Source organism: Salvelinus fontinalis, chromosome 12, assembly GCF_029448725.1.
Source record: "Salvelinus fontinalis isolate EN_2023a chromosome 12, ASM2944872v1, whole genome shotgun sequence".
Classification (NCBI taxonomy): domain Eukaryota; kingdom Metazoa; phylum Chordata; class Actinopteri; order Salmoniformes; family Salmonidae; genus Salvelinus; species Salvelinus fontinalis.
In genome coordinates this window covers 59,058,345-59,075,838 of record NC_074676.1, presented here as the reverse complement: position 1 = coordinate 59,075,838, position 17,494 = coordinate 59,058,345, and the positions used below count along the sequence as shown (strand labels likewise).

The window sequence follows — 17,494 nt, the reverse complement described above, 5'->3', positions numbered from 1 at the left end:
GTGGACCTCTTTAGTGACGGTCCCGGTGGACCTCTTTAGTGACGGTCCCGGTGGACCTGTTTAGTGAGGGTCCCGGTGGACCTGTTTAGTGAGGGTCTCGGTGGACCTCTTTAGTGAGGGTACCGGTGGACCTCTTTAGTGAGGGTCCCGGTGGACCTGTTTAGTGAGGGTCCCGGTGGACCTGTTTAGTGAGGGTCCCGGTGGACCTCTTCTCCACAGCAGCAACACTCTGGCACCCAGGGGTCAGTTTAGTGAGGGTCCCGGTGGACCTCTTCTCCACAGCAGCAACACTCTGGCACCCAGGGGTCAGTTTAGTGAGGGTCCCGGTGGACCTCTTCTCCACAGCAGCAACACTCTGGCACCCAGGGGTCAGTTTAGTGATGGTCCCGGTGGACCTCTTCTCCACAGCAGCAACACTCTGGCACCCAGGGGTCAGTTTAGTGAGGGTCCCGGTGGACCTCTTCTCCACAGCAGCAACACTCTGGCACCCAGGGGTCAGTTTAGTGAGGGTCCCGGTGGACCTCTTTAGGTAGGGTCCCGGTGGACCTCTTTAGTGAAGGTCCCGGTGGACCTGTTTAGTGAGGGTCCCGGTGGACCTCTTTAGTGAGGGTCCCGGTGGACCTCTTTAGTGAGGGTCCCGGTGGACCTCTTTAGTGAGGGTCCCGGTGGACCTGTTCTCCACAGCAGCAACACTCTGGCACCCAGGGGTCAGTTTAGTGAGGGTCCCGGTGGACCTCTTCTCCACAGCAGCAACACTCTGGCACCCAGGGGTCAGTTTAGTGAGGGTCCCGGTGGACCTCTTCTCCACAGCAGCAACACTCTGGCACCCAGGGGTCAGTTTAGTGATGGTCCCGGTGGACCTGTTTAGTGAGGGTCCCGGTGGACCTCTTTAGTGAGGGTCCCGGTGGACCTCTTTAGTGAGGGTCCCGGTGGACCTCTTCTCCACAGCAGCAACACTCTGGCACCCAGGGGTCAGTTTAGTGAGGGTCCCGGTGGACCTCTTCTCCACAGCAGCAACACTCTGGCACCCAGGGGTCAGTTTAGTGAGGGTCCCGGTGGACCTCTTCTCCACAGCAGCAACACTCTGGCACCCAGGGGTCAGTTTAGTGAAGGTCCCGGTGGACCTCTTCTCCACAGCAGCAACACTCTGGCACCCAGGGGTCAGTTTAGTGAGGGTCCCGGTGGACCTCTTCTCCACAGCAGCAACACTCTGGCACCCAGGGGTCAGTTTAGTGAGGGTCCCGGTGGACCTCTTCTCCACAGCAGCAACACTCTGGCACCCAGGGGTCAGTTTAGTGAAGGTCCCGGTGGACCTCTTCTCCACAGCAGCAACACTCTGGCACCCAGTGGTCAGTTTAGTGAGGGTCCCGGTGGACCTCTTTAGGTAGGGTCCCGGTGGACCTCTTTAGTGAGGGTCCCGGTGGACCTGTTTAGTGAGGGTCCCGGTGGACCTCTTTAGTGAGGGTCCCGGTGGACCTCTTTAGTGAGGGTCCCGGTGGACCTCTTTAGTGAGGGTCCCGATGGACCTCTTCTCCACAGCAGCAACACTCTGGCACCCAGGGGTCAGTTTAGTGAGGGTCCCGGTGGACCTCTTCTCCACAGCAGCAACACTCTGGCACCCAGGGGTCAGTTTAGTGATGGTCCCGGTGGACCTCTGCTCCACAGCAGCAACACTCTGGCACCCAGGGGTCAGTTTAGTGATGGTCCCGGTGGACCTGTTTAGTGAGGGTCCCGTTGGACCTCTTTAGTGAAGGTCCCGGTGGACCTCTTTAGTGAGGGTCCCGGTGGACCTCTTTAGTGAGGGTCCCGGTGGACCTCTTTAGTGAGGGTCCCGGTGGACCTCTTCTCCACAGCAGCAACACTCTGGCACCCAGGGGTCAGTTTAGTGAGGGTCCCGGTGGACCTCTTCTCCACAGCAGCAACACTCTGGCACCCAGGGGTCAGTTTAGTGAGGGTCCCGGTGGACCTCTTCTCCACAGCAGCAACACTCTGGCACCCAGGGGTCAGTTTAGTGAAGGTCCCGGTGGACCTCTTCTCCACAGCAGCAACACTCTGGCACCCAGGGGTCAGTTTAGTGAGGGTCCCGGTGGACCTCTTCTCCACAGCAGCAACACTCTGGCACCCAGGGGTCAGTTTAGTGAGGGTCCCGGTGGACCTCTTCTCCACAGCAGCAACACTCTGGCACCCAGGGGTCAGTTTAGTGATGGTCCCGGTGGACCTCTTCTCCACAGCAGCAACACTCTGGCACCCAGGGGTCAGTTTAGTGATGGTCCCGGTGGACCTCTTCTCCACAGCAGCAACACTCTGGCACCCAGGGGTCAGTTTAGTGAGGGTCCCGGTGGACCTCTGCTCCACAGCAGCAACACTCTGGCACCCAGGGGTCAGTTTAGTGAGGGTCCCGGTGGACCTCTTCTCCACAGCAGCAACACTCTGGCACCCAGGGGTCAGTTTAGTGAGGGTCCCGGTGGACCTCTTCTCCACAGCAGCAACACTCTGGCACCCAGGGGTCAGTTTAGTGATGGTCCCGGTGGACCTGTTTAGTGATGGTCCCGGTGGACCTGTTTAGTGAAGGTCCCGGTGGACCTGTTTAGTGATGGTCCCGGTGGACCTCTTTAGTGATGGTCCCGGTGGACCTCTTTAGTGAAGGTCCCGGTGGACCTGTTTAGTACTGGTCCCGGTGGACCTGTTTAGTGAGGGTCCCGGTGGACCTCTTTAGTGAGGGTCCCGGTGGACCTCTTCTCCACAGCAGCAACACTCTGGCACCCAGGGGTCAGTTTAGTGAGGGTCCCGGTGGACCTCTTCTCCACAGCAGCAACACTCTGGCACCCAGGGGTCAGTTTAGTGAGGGTCCCGGTGGACCTCTTCTCCACAGCAGCAACACTCTGGCACCCAGGGGTCAGTTTAGTGAAGGTCCCGGTGGACCTCTTCTCCACAGCAGCAACACTCTGGCACCCAGGGGTCAGTTTAGTGAGGGTCCCGGTGGACCTCTTCTCCACAGCAGCAACACTCTGGCACCCAGGGGTCAGTTTAGTGAGGGTCCCGGTGGACCTCTTCTCCACAGCAGCAACACTCTGGCACCCAGGGGTCAGTTTAGTGAGGGTCCCGGTGGACCTCTTCTCCACAGCAGCAACACTCTGGCACCCAGGGGTCAGTTTAGTGAGGGTCCCGGTGGACCTCTTTAGTGAGGGTCCCGGTGGACCTGTTTAGTGAGGGTCCCGGTGGACCTGTTTAGTGAAGGTCCCGGTGGACCTGTTTAGTGAGGGTCCCGGTGGACCTCTTCTCCACAGCAGCAACACTCTGGCACCCAGGGGTCATTTTGGCATGCTGTACTATCTGTACTTTCCTGTTGGTAGAAAATAATTAAGACATCTATTAGGATATAGGTATATTCAAGAATCACTGTGTATTGTCCAGTTTATATCCAAAATGGCCTCAGTGATGACAGATTGTGTCTTGAAACAAACAATAGCCTTAGAAATAACATGGATTTGCTTGTACCTCCCCTGTCTCCTCCTGCACAGTCTCCTCCTGCAGTCTCCTCCTCCTCTGTCTCCTCCTGCACAGTCTCCTCCTGCACAGTCTCCTCCTGCACAGTCTCCTCCTGCACAGTCTCCTCCTCCTCTGTCTCCTCCTGCACACTCTCCTCCTGCAGTCTCCTCCTCCTCAGTCTCCTCCTGCACAGTCTCCTCCTCCTCTGTCTCCTCCTGCACAGCCTCCTCCTGCACAGTCTCCTCCTCCTCTGTCTCCTCCTGCACACTCTCCTCCTGCAGTCTCCTCCTGCACAGTCTCCTCCTGCACAGTCTCCTCCTCCTCTGTCTCCTCCTGCACAGTCTCCTCCTGCAGTCTCCTCCTCCTCTGTCTCCTCCAGGATGAAAACCTTTTCAGGGATGAAGATTTCATCCTGGAAACAAACAAACGTTTTGTTAAGACAACTGAACCCAAATATATAAGTTGGCATTAACAAGCTACCTGTCTTGTAAGCTTTGTCAACACACACACAGCAAATACAGGGCCATTTCCCCCCCCCCAGCAAACATTAGATATGTCAACTTCAGTCTAGCTAAGTAAGGTGGAGCTAACAAAACATTAAAACACATGTCAACAAAATGGATTACAGTAACGTTACTTGAAGATCTGAGATGGAAGCATAGCTACAGAGTAACTACCTAGTAACAGGGCTACAGAGTAACTACCTAGTAACAGGGCTACAGGGTAACGACCTAGTAACAGGGCTACAGGGTAACGACCTAGTAACAGGGCTACAGGGTAACGACCTAGTAACAGGGCTACAGAGTAACTACCTAGTAACAGGGCTACAGAGTAACTACCTAGTAACAGGGCTACAGGGTAACTACCTAGTAACAGGGCTACAGGGTAACTACCTAGTAACAGGGCTACAGGGTAACTGCCTAGTAACAGGGCTACAGAGTAACTACCTAGTAACAGGGCTACAGAGTAACTACCTAGTAACAGGGCTACAGGGTAACTACCTAGTAACAGGGCTACAGAGTAACTACCTAGTAACAGGGCTACAGAGTAACTACCTAGTAACAGGGCTACAGGGTAACTACCTAGTAACAGGGCTACAGAGTAACTACCTAGTAACAGGGCTACAGAGTAACTACCTAGTAACAGGGCTACAGAGTAACTACCTAGTAACAGGGCTACAGAGTAACTACCTAGTAACAGGGCTACAGAGTAACTACCTAGTAACAGGGCTACAGAGTAACTACCTAGTAACAGGGCTACAGAGTAACTACCTAGTAACAGGGCTACAGAGTAACTACCTAGTAACAGGGCTACAGGGTAACTACCTAGTAACAGGGCTACAGGGTAACGACCTAGTAACAGGGCTACAGGGTAACGACCTAGTAACAGGGCTACAGGGTAACGACCTAGTAACAGGGCTACAGGGTAACTACCTAGTAACAGGGCTACAGGGTAACTACCTAGTAACAGGGCTACAGGGTAACTACCTAGTAACAGGGCTACAGGGTAACTACCTAGTAACAGGGCTACAGGGTAACTACCTAGTTACAGGGCTACAGGGTAACTACCTAGTAACAGGGCTACAGGGTAACTACCTAGTAACAGGGCTACAGGGTAACTACCTAGTAACAGGGCTACAGGGTAACTACCTAGTAACAGGGCTACAGGGTAACTACCTAGTAACAGGGCTACAGGGTAACTACCTAGTAACAGGGCTACAGAGTAACTACCTAGTAACAGGGCTACAGGGTAACTACCTAGTAACAGGGCTACAGGGTAACTACCTAGTAACAGGGCTACAGGGTAACGACCTAGTAACAGGGCTACAGGGTAACGACCTAGTAACAGGGCTACAGGGTAACGACCTAGTAACAGGGCTACAGGGTAACGACCTAGTAACAGGGCTACAGAGTAACTACCTAGTAACAGGGCTACAGAGTAACTACCTAGTAACAGGGCTACAGAGTAACTACCTAGTAACAGGGCTACAGGGTAACTACCTAGTAACAGGGCTACAGGGTAACTACCTAGTAACAGGGCTACAGGGTAACTACCTAGTAACAGGGCTACAGAGTAACTACCTAGTAACAGGGCTACAGAGTAACTACCTAGTAACAGGGCTACAGAGTAACTACCTAGTAACAGGGCTACAGAGTAACGACCTAGTAACAGGGCTACAGAGTAACTACCTAGTAACAGGGCTACAGGGTAACGACCTAGTAACAGGGCTACAGGGTAACGACCTAGTAACAGGGCTACAGAGTAACTACCTAGTAACAGGGCTACAGAGTAACTACCTAGTAACAGGGCTACAGAGTAACTACCTAGTAACAGGGCTACAGGGTAACTACCTAGTAACAGGGCTACAGAGTAACTACCTAGTAACAGGGCTACAGAGTAACTACCTAGTAACAGGGCTACAGAGTAACTACCTAGTAACAGGGCTACAGAGTAACTACCTAGTAACAGGGCTACAGAGTAACTACCTAGTAACAGGGCTACAGAGTAACTACCTAGTAACAGGGCTACAGGGTAACTACATAGTAACAGGGCTACAGGGTAACTACCTAGTAACAGGGCTACAGGGTAACTACCTAGTAACAGGGCTACAGGGTAACTACCTAGTAACAGGGCTACAGGGTAACTACCTAGTAACAGGGCTACAGGGTAACTACCTAGTAACAGGGCTACAGGGTAACTACCTAGTAACAGGGCTACAGGGTAACTACCTAGTAACAGGGCTACAGGGTAACTACCTAGTAACAGGGCTACAGGGTAACTACCTAGTAACAGGGCTACAGGGTAACTACCTAGTAACAGGGCTACAGGGTAACTACCTAGTAACAGGGCTACAGGGTAACTACCTAGTAACAGGGTTACAGGGTAACTACCTAGTAACAGGGCTACAGGGTAACTACCTAGTAACAGGGCTACAGGGTAACTACCTAGTAACAGGGCTACAGGGTAACTACCTAGTAACAGGGCTACAGGGTAACTACCTAGTAACAGGGCTACAGGGTAACGACCTAGTAACAGGGCTACAGGGTAACGACCTAGTAACAGGGCTACAGGGTAACGACCTAGTAACAGGGCTACAGGGTAACGACCTAGTAACAGGGCTACAGGGTAACGACCTAGTAACAGGGCTACAGCGTAACTACCTAGTAACAGGGCTACAGGGTAACTACCTAGTAACAGGGCTACAGGGTAACTACCTAGTAACAGGGCTACAGGGTAACTACCTAGTAACAGGGCTACAGGGTAACTACCTAGTAACAGGGCTACAGAGTAACTACCTAGTAACAGGGCTACAGGGTAACTACCTAGTAACAGGGCTACAGGGTAACTACCTAGTAACAGGGCTACAGTGTAACTACCTAGTAACAGGGCTACAGGGTAACTACCTAGTAACAGGGCTACAGGGTAACTACCTAGTAACAGGGCTACAGGGTAACTACCTAGTAACAGGGCTACAGGGTAACTACCTAGTAACAGGGCTACAGGGTAACTACCTAGTAACAGGGCTACAGGGTAACTACCTAGTAACAGGGCTACAGGGTAACTACCTAGCAACAGGGCTACAGGGTAACTACCTAGCAACAGGGCTACAGGGTAACTACCTAGCAACAGGGCTACAGGGTAACTACCTAGTAACAGGGCTACAGGGTAACTACCTAGTAACAGGGCTACAGGGTAACTACCTAGTAACAGGGCTACAGGGTAACTACCTAGTAACAGGGCTACAGGGTAACTACCTAGTAACAGGGCTACAGGGTAACTACCTAGTAACAGGGCTACAGCGTAACTACCTAGTAACAGGGCTACAGCGTAACTACCTAGTAACAGGGCTACAGCGTAACTACCTAGTAACAGGGCTACAGCGTAACTACCTAGTAACAGGGCTACAGCGTAACTACCTAGTAACAGGGCTACAGCGTAACTACCTAGTAACAGGGCTACAGGGTAACGACCTAGTAACAGGGCTACAGGGTAACGACCTAGTAACAGGGCTACAGGGTAACGACCTAGTAACAGGGCTACAGGGTAACGACCTAGTAACAGGGCTACAGGGTAACGACCTAGTAACAGGGCTACAGGGTAACGACCTAGTAACAGGGCTACAGGGTAACGACCTAGTAACAGGGCTACAGGGTAACGGCCTAGTAACAGGGCTACAGGGTAACGGCCTAGTAACAGGGCTACAGGGTAACGGCCTAGTAACAGGGCTACAGGGTAACGGCCTAGTAACAGGGCTACAGGGTAACGGCCTAGTAACAGGGCTACAGGGTAACGGCCTAGTAACAGGGCTACAGGGTAACGGCCTAGTAACAGGGCTACAGGGTAACGGCCTAGTAACAGGGCTACAGGGTAACGGCCTAGTAACAGGGCTACAGGGTAACGGCCTAGTAACAGGGCTACAGGGTAACGGCCTAGTAACAGGGCTACAGGGTAACGGCCTAGTAACAGGGCTACAGGGTAACGGCCTAGTAACAGGGCTACAGGGTAACGGCCTAGTAACAGGGCTACAGGGTAACGGCCTAGTAACAGGGCTACAGGGTAACGGCCTAGTAACAGGGCTACAGGGTAACGGCCTAGTAACAGGGCTACAGGGTAACGGCCTAGTAACAGGGCTACAGGGTAACGGCCTAGTAACAGGGCTACAGGGTAACGGCCTAGTAACAGGGCTACAGGGTAACGGCCTAGTAACAGGGCTACAGGGTAACGGCCTAGTAACAGGGCTACAGGGTAACGGCCTAGTAACAGGGCTACAGGGTAACGGCCTAGTAACAGGGCTACAGGGTAACGACCTAGTAACAGGGCTACAGGGTAACGACCTAGTAACAGGGCTACAGGGTAACGACCTAGTAACAGGGCTACAGGGTAACGACCTAGTAACAGGGCTACAGGGTAACGACCTAGTAACAGGGCTACAGGGTAACGACCTAGTAACAGGGCTACAGGGTAACGACCTAGTAACAGGGCTACAGGGTAACGACCTAGTTACAGGGCTACAGGGTAACTACCTAGTTACAGGGCTACAGGGTAACGACCTAGTTACAGGGCTACAGGGTAACTACCTAGTAACAGGGCTACAGGGTAACTACCTAGTAACAGGGCTACAGGGTAACTACCTAGTAACAGGGCTACAGGGTATCTACCTAGTAACAGGGCTACAGGGTAACTGCCTAGTAACAGGGCTACAGGGTAACTGCCTAGTAACAGGGCTACAGGGTAACGGCCTAGTAACAGGGCTACAGGGTAACGGCCTAGTAACAGGGCTACAGGGTAACGGCCTAGTAACAGGGCTACAGGGTAACTGCCTAGTAACAGGGCTACAGGGTAACTGCCTAGTAACAGGGCTATAGAGTAACTGCCTAGTAACAGGGCTACAGAGTAACTACCTAGTAACAGGGCTACAGAGTAACTACCTAGTAACAGGGCTACAGAGTAACTACCTAGTAACAGGGCTACAGGGTAACTACCTAGTAACAGGGCTACAGAGTAACTACCTAGTAACAGGGCTACAGAGTAACTACCTAGTAACAGGGCTACAGGGTAACTACCTAGTAACAGGGCTACAGGGTAACTACCTAGTAACAGGGCTACAGAGTAACTACCTAGTAACAGGGCTACAGAGTAACTACCTAGTAACAGGGCTACAGAGTAACTACCTAGTAACAGGGCTACAGAGTAACTACCTAGTAACAGGGCTACAGGGTAACTACCTAGTAACAGGGCTACAGGGTAACTACCTAGTAACAGGGCTACAGGGTAACTACCTAGTAACAGGGCTACAGGGTAACTACCTAGTAACAGGGCTACAGAGTAACTACCTAGTAACAGGGCTACAGAGTAACTACCTAGTAACAGGGCTACAGAGTAACTACCTAGTAACAGGGCTACAGAGTAACTACCTAGTAACAGGGCTACAGGGTAACTACCTAGTAACAGGGCTACAGGGTAACTACCTAGTAACAGGGCTACAGGGTAACTACCTAGTAACAGGGCTACAGGGTAACTACCTAGTAACAGGGCTACAGGGTAACTACCTAGTAACAGGGCTACAGGGTAACTACCTAGTAACAGGGCTACAGGGTAACTACCTAGTAACAGGGCTACAGGGTAACTACCTAGTAACAGGGCTACAGGGTAACTACCTAGTAACAGGGCTACAGGGTAACTACCTAGTAACAGGGCTACAGGGTAACTACCTAGTAACAGGGCTACAGAGTAACTGCCTAGTAACAGGGCTACAGAGTAACTGCCTAGTAACAGGGCTACAGGGTAACTGCCTAGTAACAGGGCTACAGGGTAACTGCCTAGTAACAGGGCTACAGGGTAACTGCCTAGTAACAGGGCTACAGGGTAACGGCCTAGTAACAGGGCTACAGGGTAACGGCCTAGTAACAGGGCTACAGGGTAACGGCCTAGTAACAGGGCTACAGGGTAACGGCCTAGTAACAGGGCTACAGGGTAACGGCCTAGTAACAGGGCTACAGGGTAACGGAATAGTAACAGGGCTACAGGGTAACGGAATAGTAACAGGGCTACAGGGTAACGGCCTAGTAACAGGGCTACAGGGTAACGACCTAGTAACAGGGCTACAGGGTAACGACCTAGTAACAGGGCTACAGGGTAACGACCTAGTAACAGGGCTACAGGGTAACGACCTAGTAACAGGGCTACAGGGTAACGACCTAGTAACAGGGCTACAGGGTAACGACCTAGTAACAGGGCTACAGGGTAACGACCTAGTAACAGGGCTACAGGGTAACGACCTAGTAACAGGGCTACAGGGTAACGACCTAGTAACAGGGCTACAGGGTAACGACCTAGTAACAGGGCTACAGGGTAACTACCTAGTAACAGGGCTACAGGGTAACTACCTAGTAACAGGGCTACAGGGTAACTACCTAGTAACAGGGCTACAGAGTAACTACAAACGTTAGTTACTGGGGGGTGTTACACACAACACTTCAGACACAATTAGCTTGTTACCTTCAACTACAGTTGCAACAAAGTTGTCCAGTGTCTAACGCTAGCCTAGTCATCAACAGTCGTGACTGGTTTAACGTTACCTCAGAATCCGGTAATCTACCCCTAAACTTTGTTTCACAAGTCAAAATACATTTCTATCTACTCCTCAGACACTCTAAAATGATATTTCTTATTCGTTTTTGAAACCTTGAACATAGACTGCTGACACCCGGTGGAAGCCATAGGAATTGCATCCAGGGAGCTAATTTTCAGTATGTCCTTATACTTGCCATTCTAAGAGGATGGTCTCTCTCAAAAAAATTCTGGTTGGTTTTTCTTTGGATTTTCTCCTACCATATCTATTGTGTTATACTCTCGTTGATTATTTTAACATTTCTACAAACTTTAAAGTGTTTTCTTTCCAATGGTACCAATTATATGCATATCCTGGCTTCAGGGCCTGAGTAACAGGCAGTTTACTTTGGGCACGTCATTCAGACAGGAAGTGGAGAAAAAGGGGGCCTAGCCCTAAGAAGCCACTTCTTCAAAAGTTGTGGGTCATTGGGCCGCCGATGGTAGCTTAGAGGGATTTTTTTTGGAGCCAATTCCTACAGCCTGGTGCTATACAGTTAATGTTTGAATTACTACGTTTTGTTGCCGTCTTCGTTGTCCTAACTTCACTCTCTTTCGATTCACTCTCCGTGTGAAAACTCAATACCACACTTTACTGTTTCCTGCCAGTGACGCACTGGCATCAGTCGTTGCTATGGCAATTTATAATGGAGCTGACCATAGATCAAATATACCTTGTCGACGATCAAAATACTAAATATATAAATGTTTTTATGTTAAATGCACATGTTTACTATTAGTGGATTGAATACATCTCTTTGCTTAAATGTACTTCCTAAAGTGTTTCCATTCCCCTTTAAGAGTTGATAGTGTTTCCATTCCCCTTTAAGAGTGGCAAGTGTTTCCATTCCCCTTTAAGAGTGGCTAGTGTTTCCATTCCCCTTTAAGAGTGGACCGTGTTTCCAGTCCCCTTTAAGAGTGGATAGTGTTTCCATTCCCCTTTAAGAGTGGCTAGTGTTTCCATTCCCCTTTAAGAGTGGACCGTGTTTCCATTCCCCTTTAAGAGTGGCTAGTGTTTCCATTCCCCTTTAAGAGTGGCTAGTGTTTCCATTCCCCTTTAAGAGTGGATAGTGTTTCCATTCCCCTTTAAGAGTGGATAGTGTTTCCATTCCCCTTTAAGAGTGGATAGTGTTTCCATTCCCCTTTAAGAGTGGATAGTGTTTCCATTCCCCTTTAAGAGTGGCTAGTGTTTCCATTCCCCTTTAAGAGTGGACCGTGTTTCCATTCCCCTTTAAGAGTGGCTAGTGTTTCCATTCCCCTTTAAGAGTGGCTAGTGTTTCCATTCCCCTTTAAGAGTTGATAGTGTTTCCATTCCCCTTTAAGAGTGGACCGTGTTTCCATTCCCCTTTAAGAGTGGCTAGTGTTTCCATTCCCCTTTAAGAGTGGCTAGTGTTTCCATTCCCCTTTAAGAGTGGACCGTGTTTCCATTCCCCTTTAAGAGTGGATAGTGTTTCCATTCCCCTTTAACTGTTGATAGTTCGCTGTCAGTTTTGATATTTCAAGGTAAACAGGGCTGTGGGGTGTTCTTCACATTGTGGCAGAGTTTATGTCCTTTATGTATACCGTCTTCTATCCTCAACACTGTCCCGTCCGTCAGCTGGCCATCTTCATAGGCCGTGCCGCCAACATCTACCCCCTCTCCTTCCTGCTCAACCTGGGACGCAGGAACAAGATCAGGGGCAACTTCCAGCACATGATGATGATGGCAGGTAACAGTGATGGATCTAGTATAGACCAATGATGTCTGTAGTATAGACCAATGATGTCTCTAGTATAGACCAATGATGTCTCTAGTATAGACCAATGATGTCTCTAGTATAGACCAATGATGTCTCTCGTATAGACCAATGATGTCTCTAGTATAGACCAATGATGTCTCTAGTATAGACCAATGATGTCTCTCGTATAGACCAATGATGTCTCTAGTATAGACCAATGATGTCTCTAGTATAGACCAATGATGTCTCTTGTATAGACCAATGATGTCTCTAGTATAGACCAATGATGTCTCTAGTATAGACCAATGATGTCTCTAGTATAGACCAATGATGTCTCTAGTATAGACCAATGATGTCTCTAGTATAGACCAATGATGTCTCTAGTATAGACCAATGATGTCTCTCGTATAGACCAATGATGTCTCTCGTATAGACCAGTGATGTCTCTAGTATAGACCAATGATGTCTCTCGTATAGACCAGTGATGTCTCTCGTATAGACCAGTGATGTCTCTCGTATAGACCAGTGATGTCTATTTATAGACGACTGGGAGGAGGTTCTGCAGAGCTGCTTGGCAGGTACAGATTAGAATATATTTATAGACGACTGGGAGGAGGATCTGTAGAGCTGCTTGGCAGGTACAGATTAGAATCTATTTATAGACGACTGGGAGGAGGATCTGTAGTGCTGCTTGGCAGGTACAGATTAAAATCTATGTCACGCCCTGGCCTTAGTATTCTTTGTTTTCTTTATTATTTTAGTTAGGTCAGGGTGTGACATGGGGAATGTTTGTGTTTTGTTGGTTTTGGGTGTTTATATGGTAAAGGGGTTATGGGGTGTAGTATATGGGTTTGTGTTGAGTGTAGATGTCTAGCGTTGTCTATGTATGTTTAGTTATCTAGGAGAGTCTATGGTTACCTGAATGAGTTCCCAATTAGAGACAGCTGATTTCGGTTGTCTCTGATTGGGAGCCTTATTTAGGGTAGCCATAGGCTCTCATTGGTTGTGAGTAATTGTCTATGTAGAACGTTTGTAGCCTGTATGTATGTGCACAACGTTTGTAGCTTCACGGTCGTTTTGTTGTTTTGTTAGTTTGTATAGAGTTTTGTGTCGTGTTCATCTTCGTGTTGTTAAATAAAAGAAGATGGCTTATTTTCCAACTGCTGCATTTTGGTCCGTCAATCCGCCACACGATCGTGACAATCTATTTATAGACGACTGGGAGGAGGATCTGTAGAGCTGCTTGGCAGGTACAGATTAGAATCTATTTATAGACGATATTTTACAGTTTTATATTTAAAACTGTGAAATGCTATGCAAATAATAAACCATGTGTCTTAAAATAAATCAAGGAGGCACTGAACAGGAAAAAGAAGGGTTTACATAATAGGGATGAGTTGACAGTAGTACAGAACGGAAGTTAAAGGGCTGATCAGGAAAGGCAAAACATAAATACAACCTGAAATTAGAACGCTGCAAGATAATAACATGAAGGATGTCTGGGATGGTATGAAGAAGATAACAGCACCATGGGGCTGATGGGGGGGAAGGGACAGAGCCACAGAGTTGAACCAGTTTCTCAGCAGAGCAACAGCAGATTGGGGAGGTGCTGGACTCTGGGAAGCACTGAGCCCGTGAGCATCTGGGAGGAACATTTGGTTAAGCTGCTGAAGAGGATCAATCCCAGGAAGTGAGCAGGGCCTGATGGGGGGTTTTAAAGCCAGAGGACTCAAGGTGTGTGCTAATCAACAGGCTGATCATACTGCAGTATCGTTTTCAACCTGTCCCTAATACTCACAGATATTCCTACTAAATGGAAAACATCCTGCAGAGTACCCATTTCAAAGAAAGCAGGAGGGACTGCACTGAAAGACTTCACACAAGTCCTGAAAACCTTTTGAGTGGGTTTTAATATCTTTCATGAAGAGTCGAGGTGGCAGGCGATATGGATCCTTAGCAATTTGCCTACGGCCCAAAAACTGGTGTTGACGATGCTCTCCCTCCTCCACACGACGATGCTCTCCCTCCTCCACACGACGATGCTCTCCCTCCTCCACACGACGATGCTCTCCCTCCTCCACACGACGATGCTCTCCCTCCTCCACACGACGATGCTCTCCCTCCTCCACACCCGGAGAAGCCGAGGTGACAACAATGTTCCTCGACTTCTCCAGTGCTTTCAATACCATACAATCCCACCCGCAGGCCCAGAAGATAAAGGACAGTCACGTAAACCCACACAAAATCAAATGGATTGTGAACTACCTGACAAATAGCGTTGGTAAGGCTGAACCAGGCAGTATCAGATCGGATATGTACCAACACGGGGGCGCAGGACCGTCTCCTGTCACCTTTTACCCTTTACACAAATGACTTCAAACACCAATGAACTGAGCCACTTAGACATGCTCTGATGAATCCCCTATAGTCAGCTGTGTGATGAGAGGAGACTCTGCTATAGTCAGCTGTGTGATGAGAGGAGACTCTGCTATAGTCAGCTGTGTGATGAGAGGAGACTCTGCTATAGTCAGCTGTGTGATGAGAGGAGACTCTGCTATAGTCAGCTGTGTGATGAGAGGAGACTCTGCTATAGTCAGCTGTGTGATGAGAGGAGACTCTGCTATAGTCAGCTGTGTGATGAGAGGAGACTCTGCTATAGTCAGCTGTGAGATGAGAGGAGACTCTGCTATAGTCAGCTGTGTGATGAGAGGAGACTCTGCTATAGTCAGCTGTGTGATGAGAGGAGACTGCTATAGTCAGCTGTGTAATGAGAGGAGACTCTGCTATAGTCAGCTGTGTGATGAGAGGAGACTCTGCTGTAGTCAGCTGTGTGATGAGAGGAGACTCTGCTATAGTCAGCTGTGTAATGAGAGGAGACTCTGCTATAGTCAGCTGTGTGATGAGAGGAGACTCTGCTATAGTCAGCTGTGTAATGAGAGGAGACTCTGCTATAGTCAGCTGTGTGATGAGAGGAGACTCTGCTATAGTCAGCTGTGTGATGAGAGGAGACTCTGCTATAGTCAGCTGTGTGATGAGAGGAGACTCTGCTATAGTCAGCTGTGTGATGAGAGGAGACTCTGCTATAGTCAGCTGTGTGATGAGAGGAGACTCTGCTATAGTCAGCTGTGTGATGAGAGGAGACTCTGCTATAGTCAGCTGTGTGATGAGAGGAGACTCTGCTATAGTCAGCTGTGTGATGAGAGGAGACTGCTATAGTCAGCTGTGTGATGAGAGGAGACTCTGCTATAGTCAGCTGTGTGATGAGAGGAGACTCTGCTGTAGTCAGCTGTGTGATGAGAGGAGACTCTGCTGTAGTCAGCTGTGTGATGAGAGGAGACTGCTATAGTCAGCTGTGTGATGAGAGGAGACTCTGCTGTAGTCAGCTGTGTGATGAGAGGAGACTCTGCTATAGTCAGCTGTGTGATGAGAGGAGACTCTGCTATAGTCAGCTGTGTGATGAGAGGAGACTCTGCTGTAGTCAGCTGTGTGATGAGAGGAGACTGCTATAGTCAGCTGTGTGATGAGAGGAGACTCTGCTGTAGTCAGCTGTGTGATGAGAGGAGACTGCTGTAGTCAGCTGTGTGATGAGAGGAGACTGCTATAGTCAGCTGTGTGATGAGAGGAGACTCTGCTGTAGTCAGCTGTGTGATGAGAGGAGACTCTGCTATAGTTAGTCAGCTGTGTGATGAGAGGAGACTCTGCTATAGTCAGCTGTGTGATGAGAGGAGACTCTGCTATAGTCAGCTGTGTGATGAGAGGAGACTCTGCTGTAGTCAGCTGTGTGATGAGAGGAGACTCTGCTGTAGTCAGCTGTGTGATGAGAGGAGACTCTGCTATGTCAGCTGTGTAATGAGAGGAGACTCTGCTATAGTCAGCTGTGTGATGAGAGGAGACTCTGCTATAGTCAGCTGTGTGATGAGAGGAGACTGCTATAGTCAGCTGTGTGATGAGAGGAGACTCTGCTATAGTCAGCTGTGTGATGAGAGGAGACTCTGCTATAGTCAGCTGTGTGATGAGAGGAGACTCTGCTATAGTTAGTCAGCTGTGTGATGAGAGGAGACTCTGCTATAGTCAGCTGTGTGATGAGAGGAGACTCTGCTATAGTCAGCTGTGTGATGAGAGGAGACTCTGCTGTAGTCAGCTGTGTGATGAGAGGAGACTCTGCTGTAGTCAGCTGTGTGATGAGAGGAGACTGCTATAGTCAGCTGTGTGATGAGAGGAGACTGCTATAGTCAGCTGTGTGATGAGAGGAGACTGCTATAGTCAGCTGTGTGATGAGAGGAGACTGCTGTAGTCAGCTGTGTGATGAGAGGAGACTCTGCTATAGTCAGCTGTGTGATGAGAGGAGACTCTGCTATAGTCAGCTGTGTGATGAGAGGAGACTCTGCTATAGTCAGCTGTGTGATGAGAGGAGACTCTGCTATAGTCAGCTGTGTGATGAGAGGAGACTCTGCTATAGTCAGCTGTGTGATGAGAGGAGACTCTGCTATAGTCAGCTGTGTGATGAGAGGAGACTCTGCTATAGTCAGCTGTGTGATGAGAGGAGACTCTGCTGTAGTCAGCTGTGTGATGAGAGGAGACTCTGCTATAGTCAGCTGTGTGATGAGAGGAGACTCTGCTATAGTCAGCTGTGTGATGAGAGGAGACTCTGCTATAGTCAGCTGTGTGATGAGAGGAAACTCTGCTGTAGTCAGCTGTGTGATGAGAGGAGACTCTGCTGTAGTTAGCTGTGTGATGAGAGGAGACTCTGCTATAGTCAGCTGTGTGATGAGAGGAGACTCTGCTACAGTTAGTCAGCTGTGTGATGAGAGGAGACTCTGCTATAGTCAGCTGTGTGATGAGAGGAGACTCTGCTATAGTTAGTCAGATGTGTGATGAGAGGAGACTCTGCTATAGTCAGCTGTGTGATGAGAGGAGACTGCTATAGTCAGCTGTGTGATGAGAGGAGACTCTGCTATAGTCAGCTGTGTGATGAGAGGAGACTGCTGTAGTCAGCTGTGTGATGAGAGGAGACTCTGCTATAGTCAGCTGTGTGATGAGAGGAGACTCTGCTATAGTCAGCTGTGTGATGAGAGGAGACTCTGCTATAGTCAGCTGTGTGATGAGAGGAGACTCTGCTATAGTCAGCTGTGTGATGAGAGGAGACTCTGCTATAGTCAGCTGTGTGATGAGAGGAG

The 17,494-nt window shown here is 49.5% G+C and overlaps 1 protein-coding gene across 3 annotated transcripts in view; it reads left to right on the top strand.

Moving 5' to 3' along the window:
* The window catches only part of slc9a7 (solute carrier family 9 member 7), a 173,967-nt gene that overhangs the window by 59,649 nt on the left and 96,824 nt on the right, over positions 1–17,494 (top strand). For all 3 annotated transcript variants that reach the window (XM_055941220.1, XM_055941219.1, XM_055941218.1), the window contains exon 10: positions 12,197–12,308. In XM_055941220.1, coding sequence (XP_055797195.1) covers positions 12,197–12,308 — 112 coding nt within the window. The remainder of the gene's footprint in view (positions 1–12,196; positions 12,309–17,494) is intronic.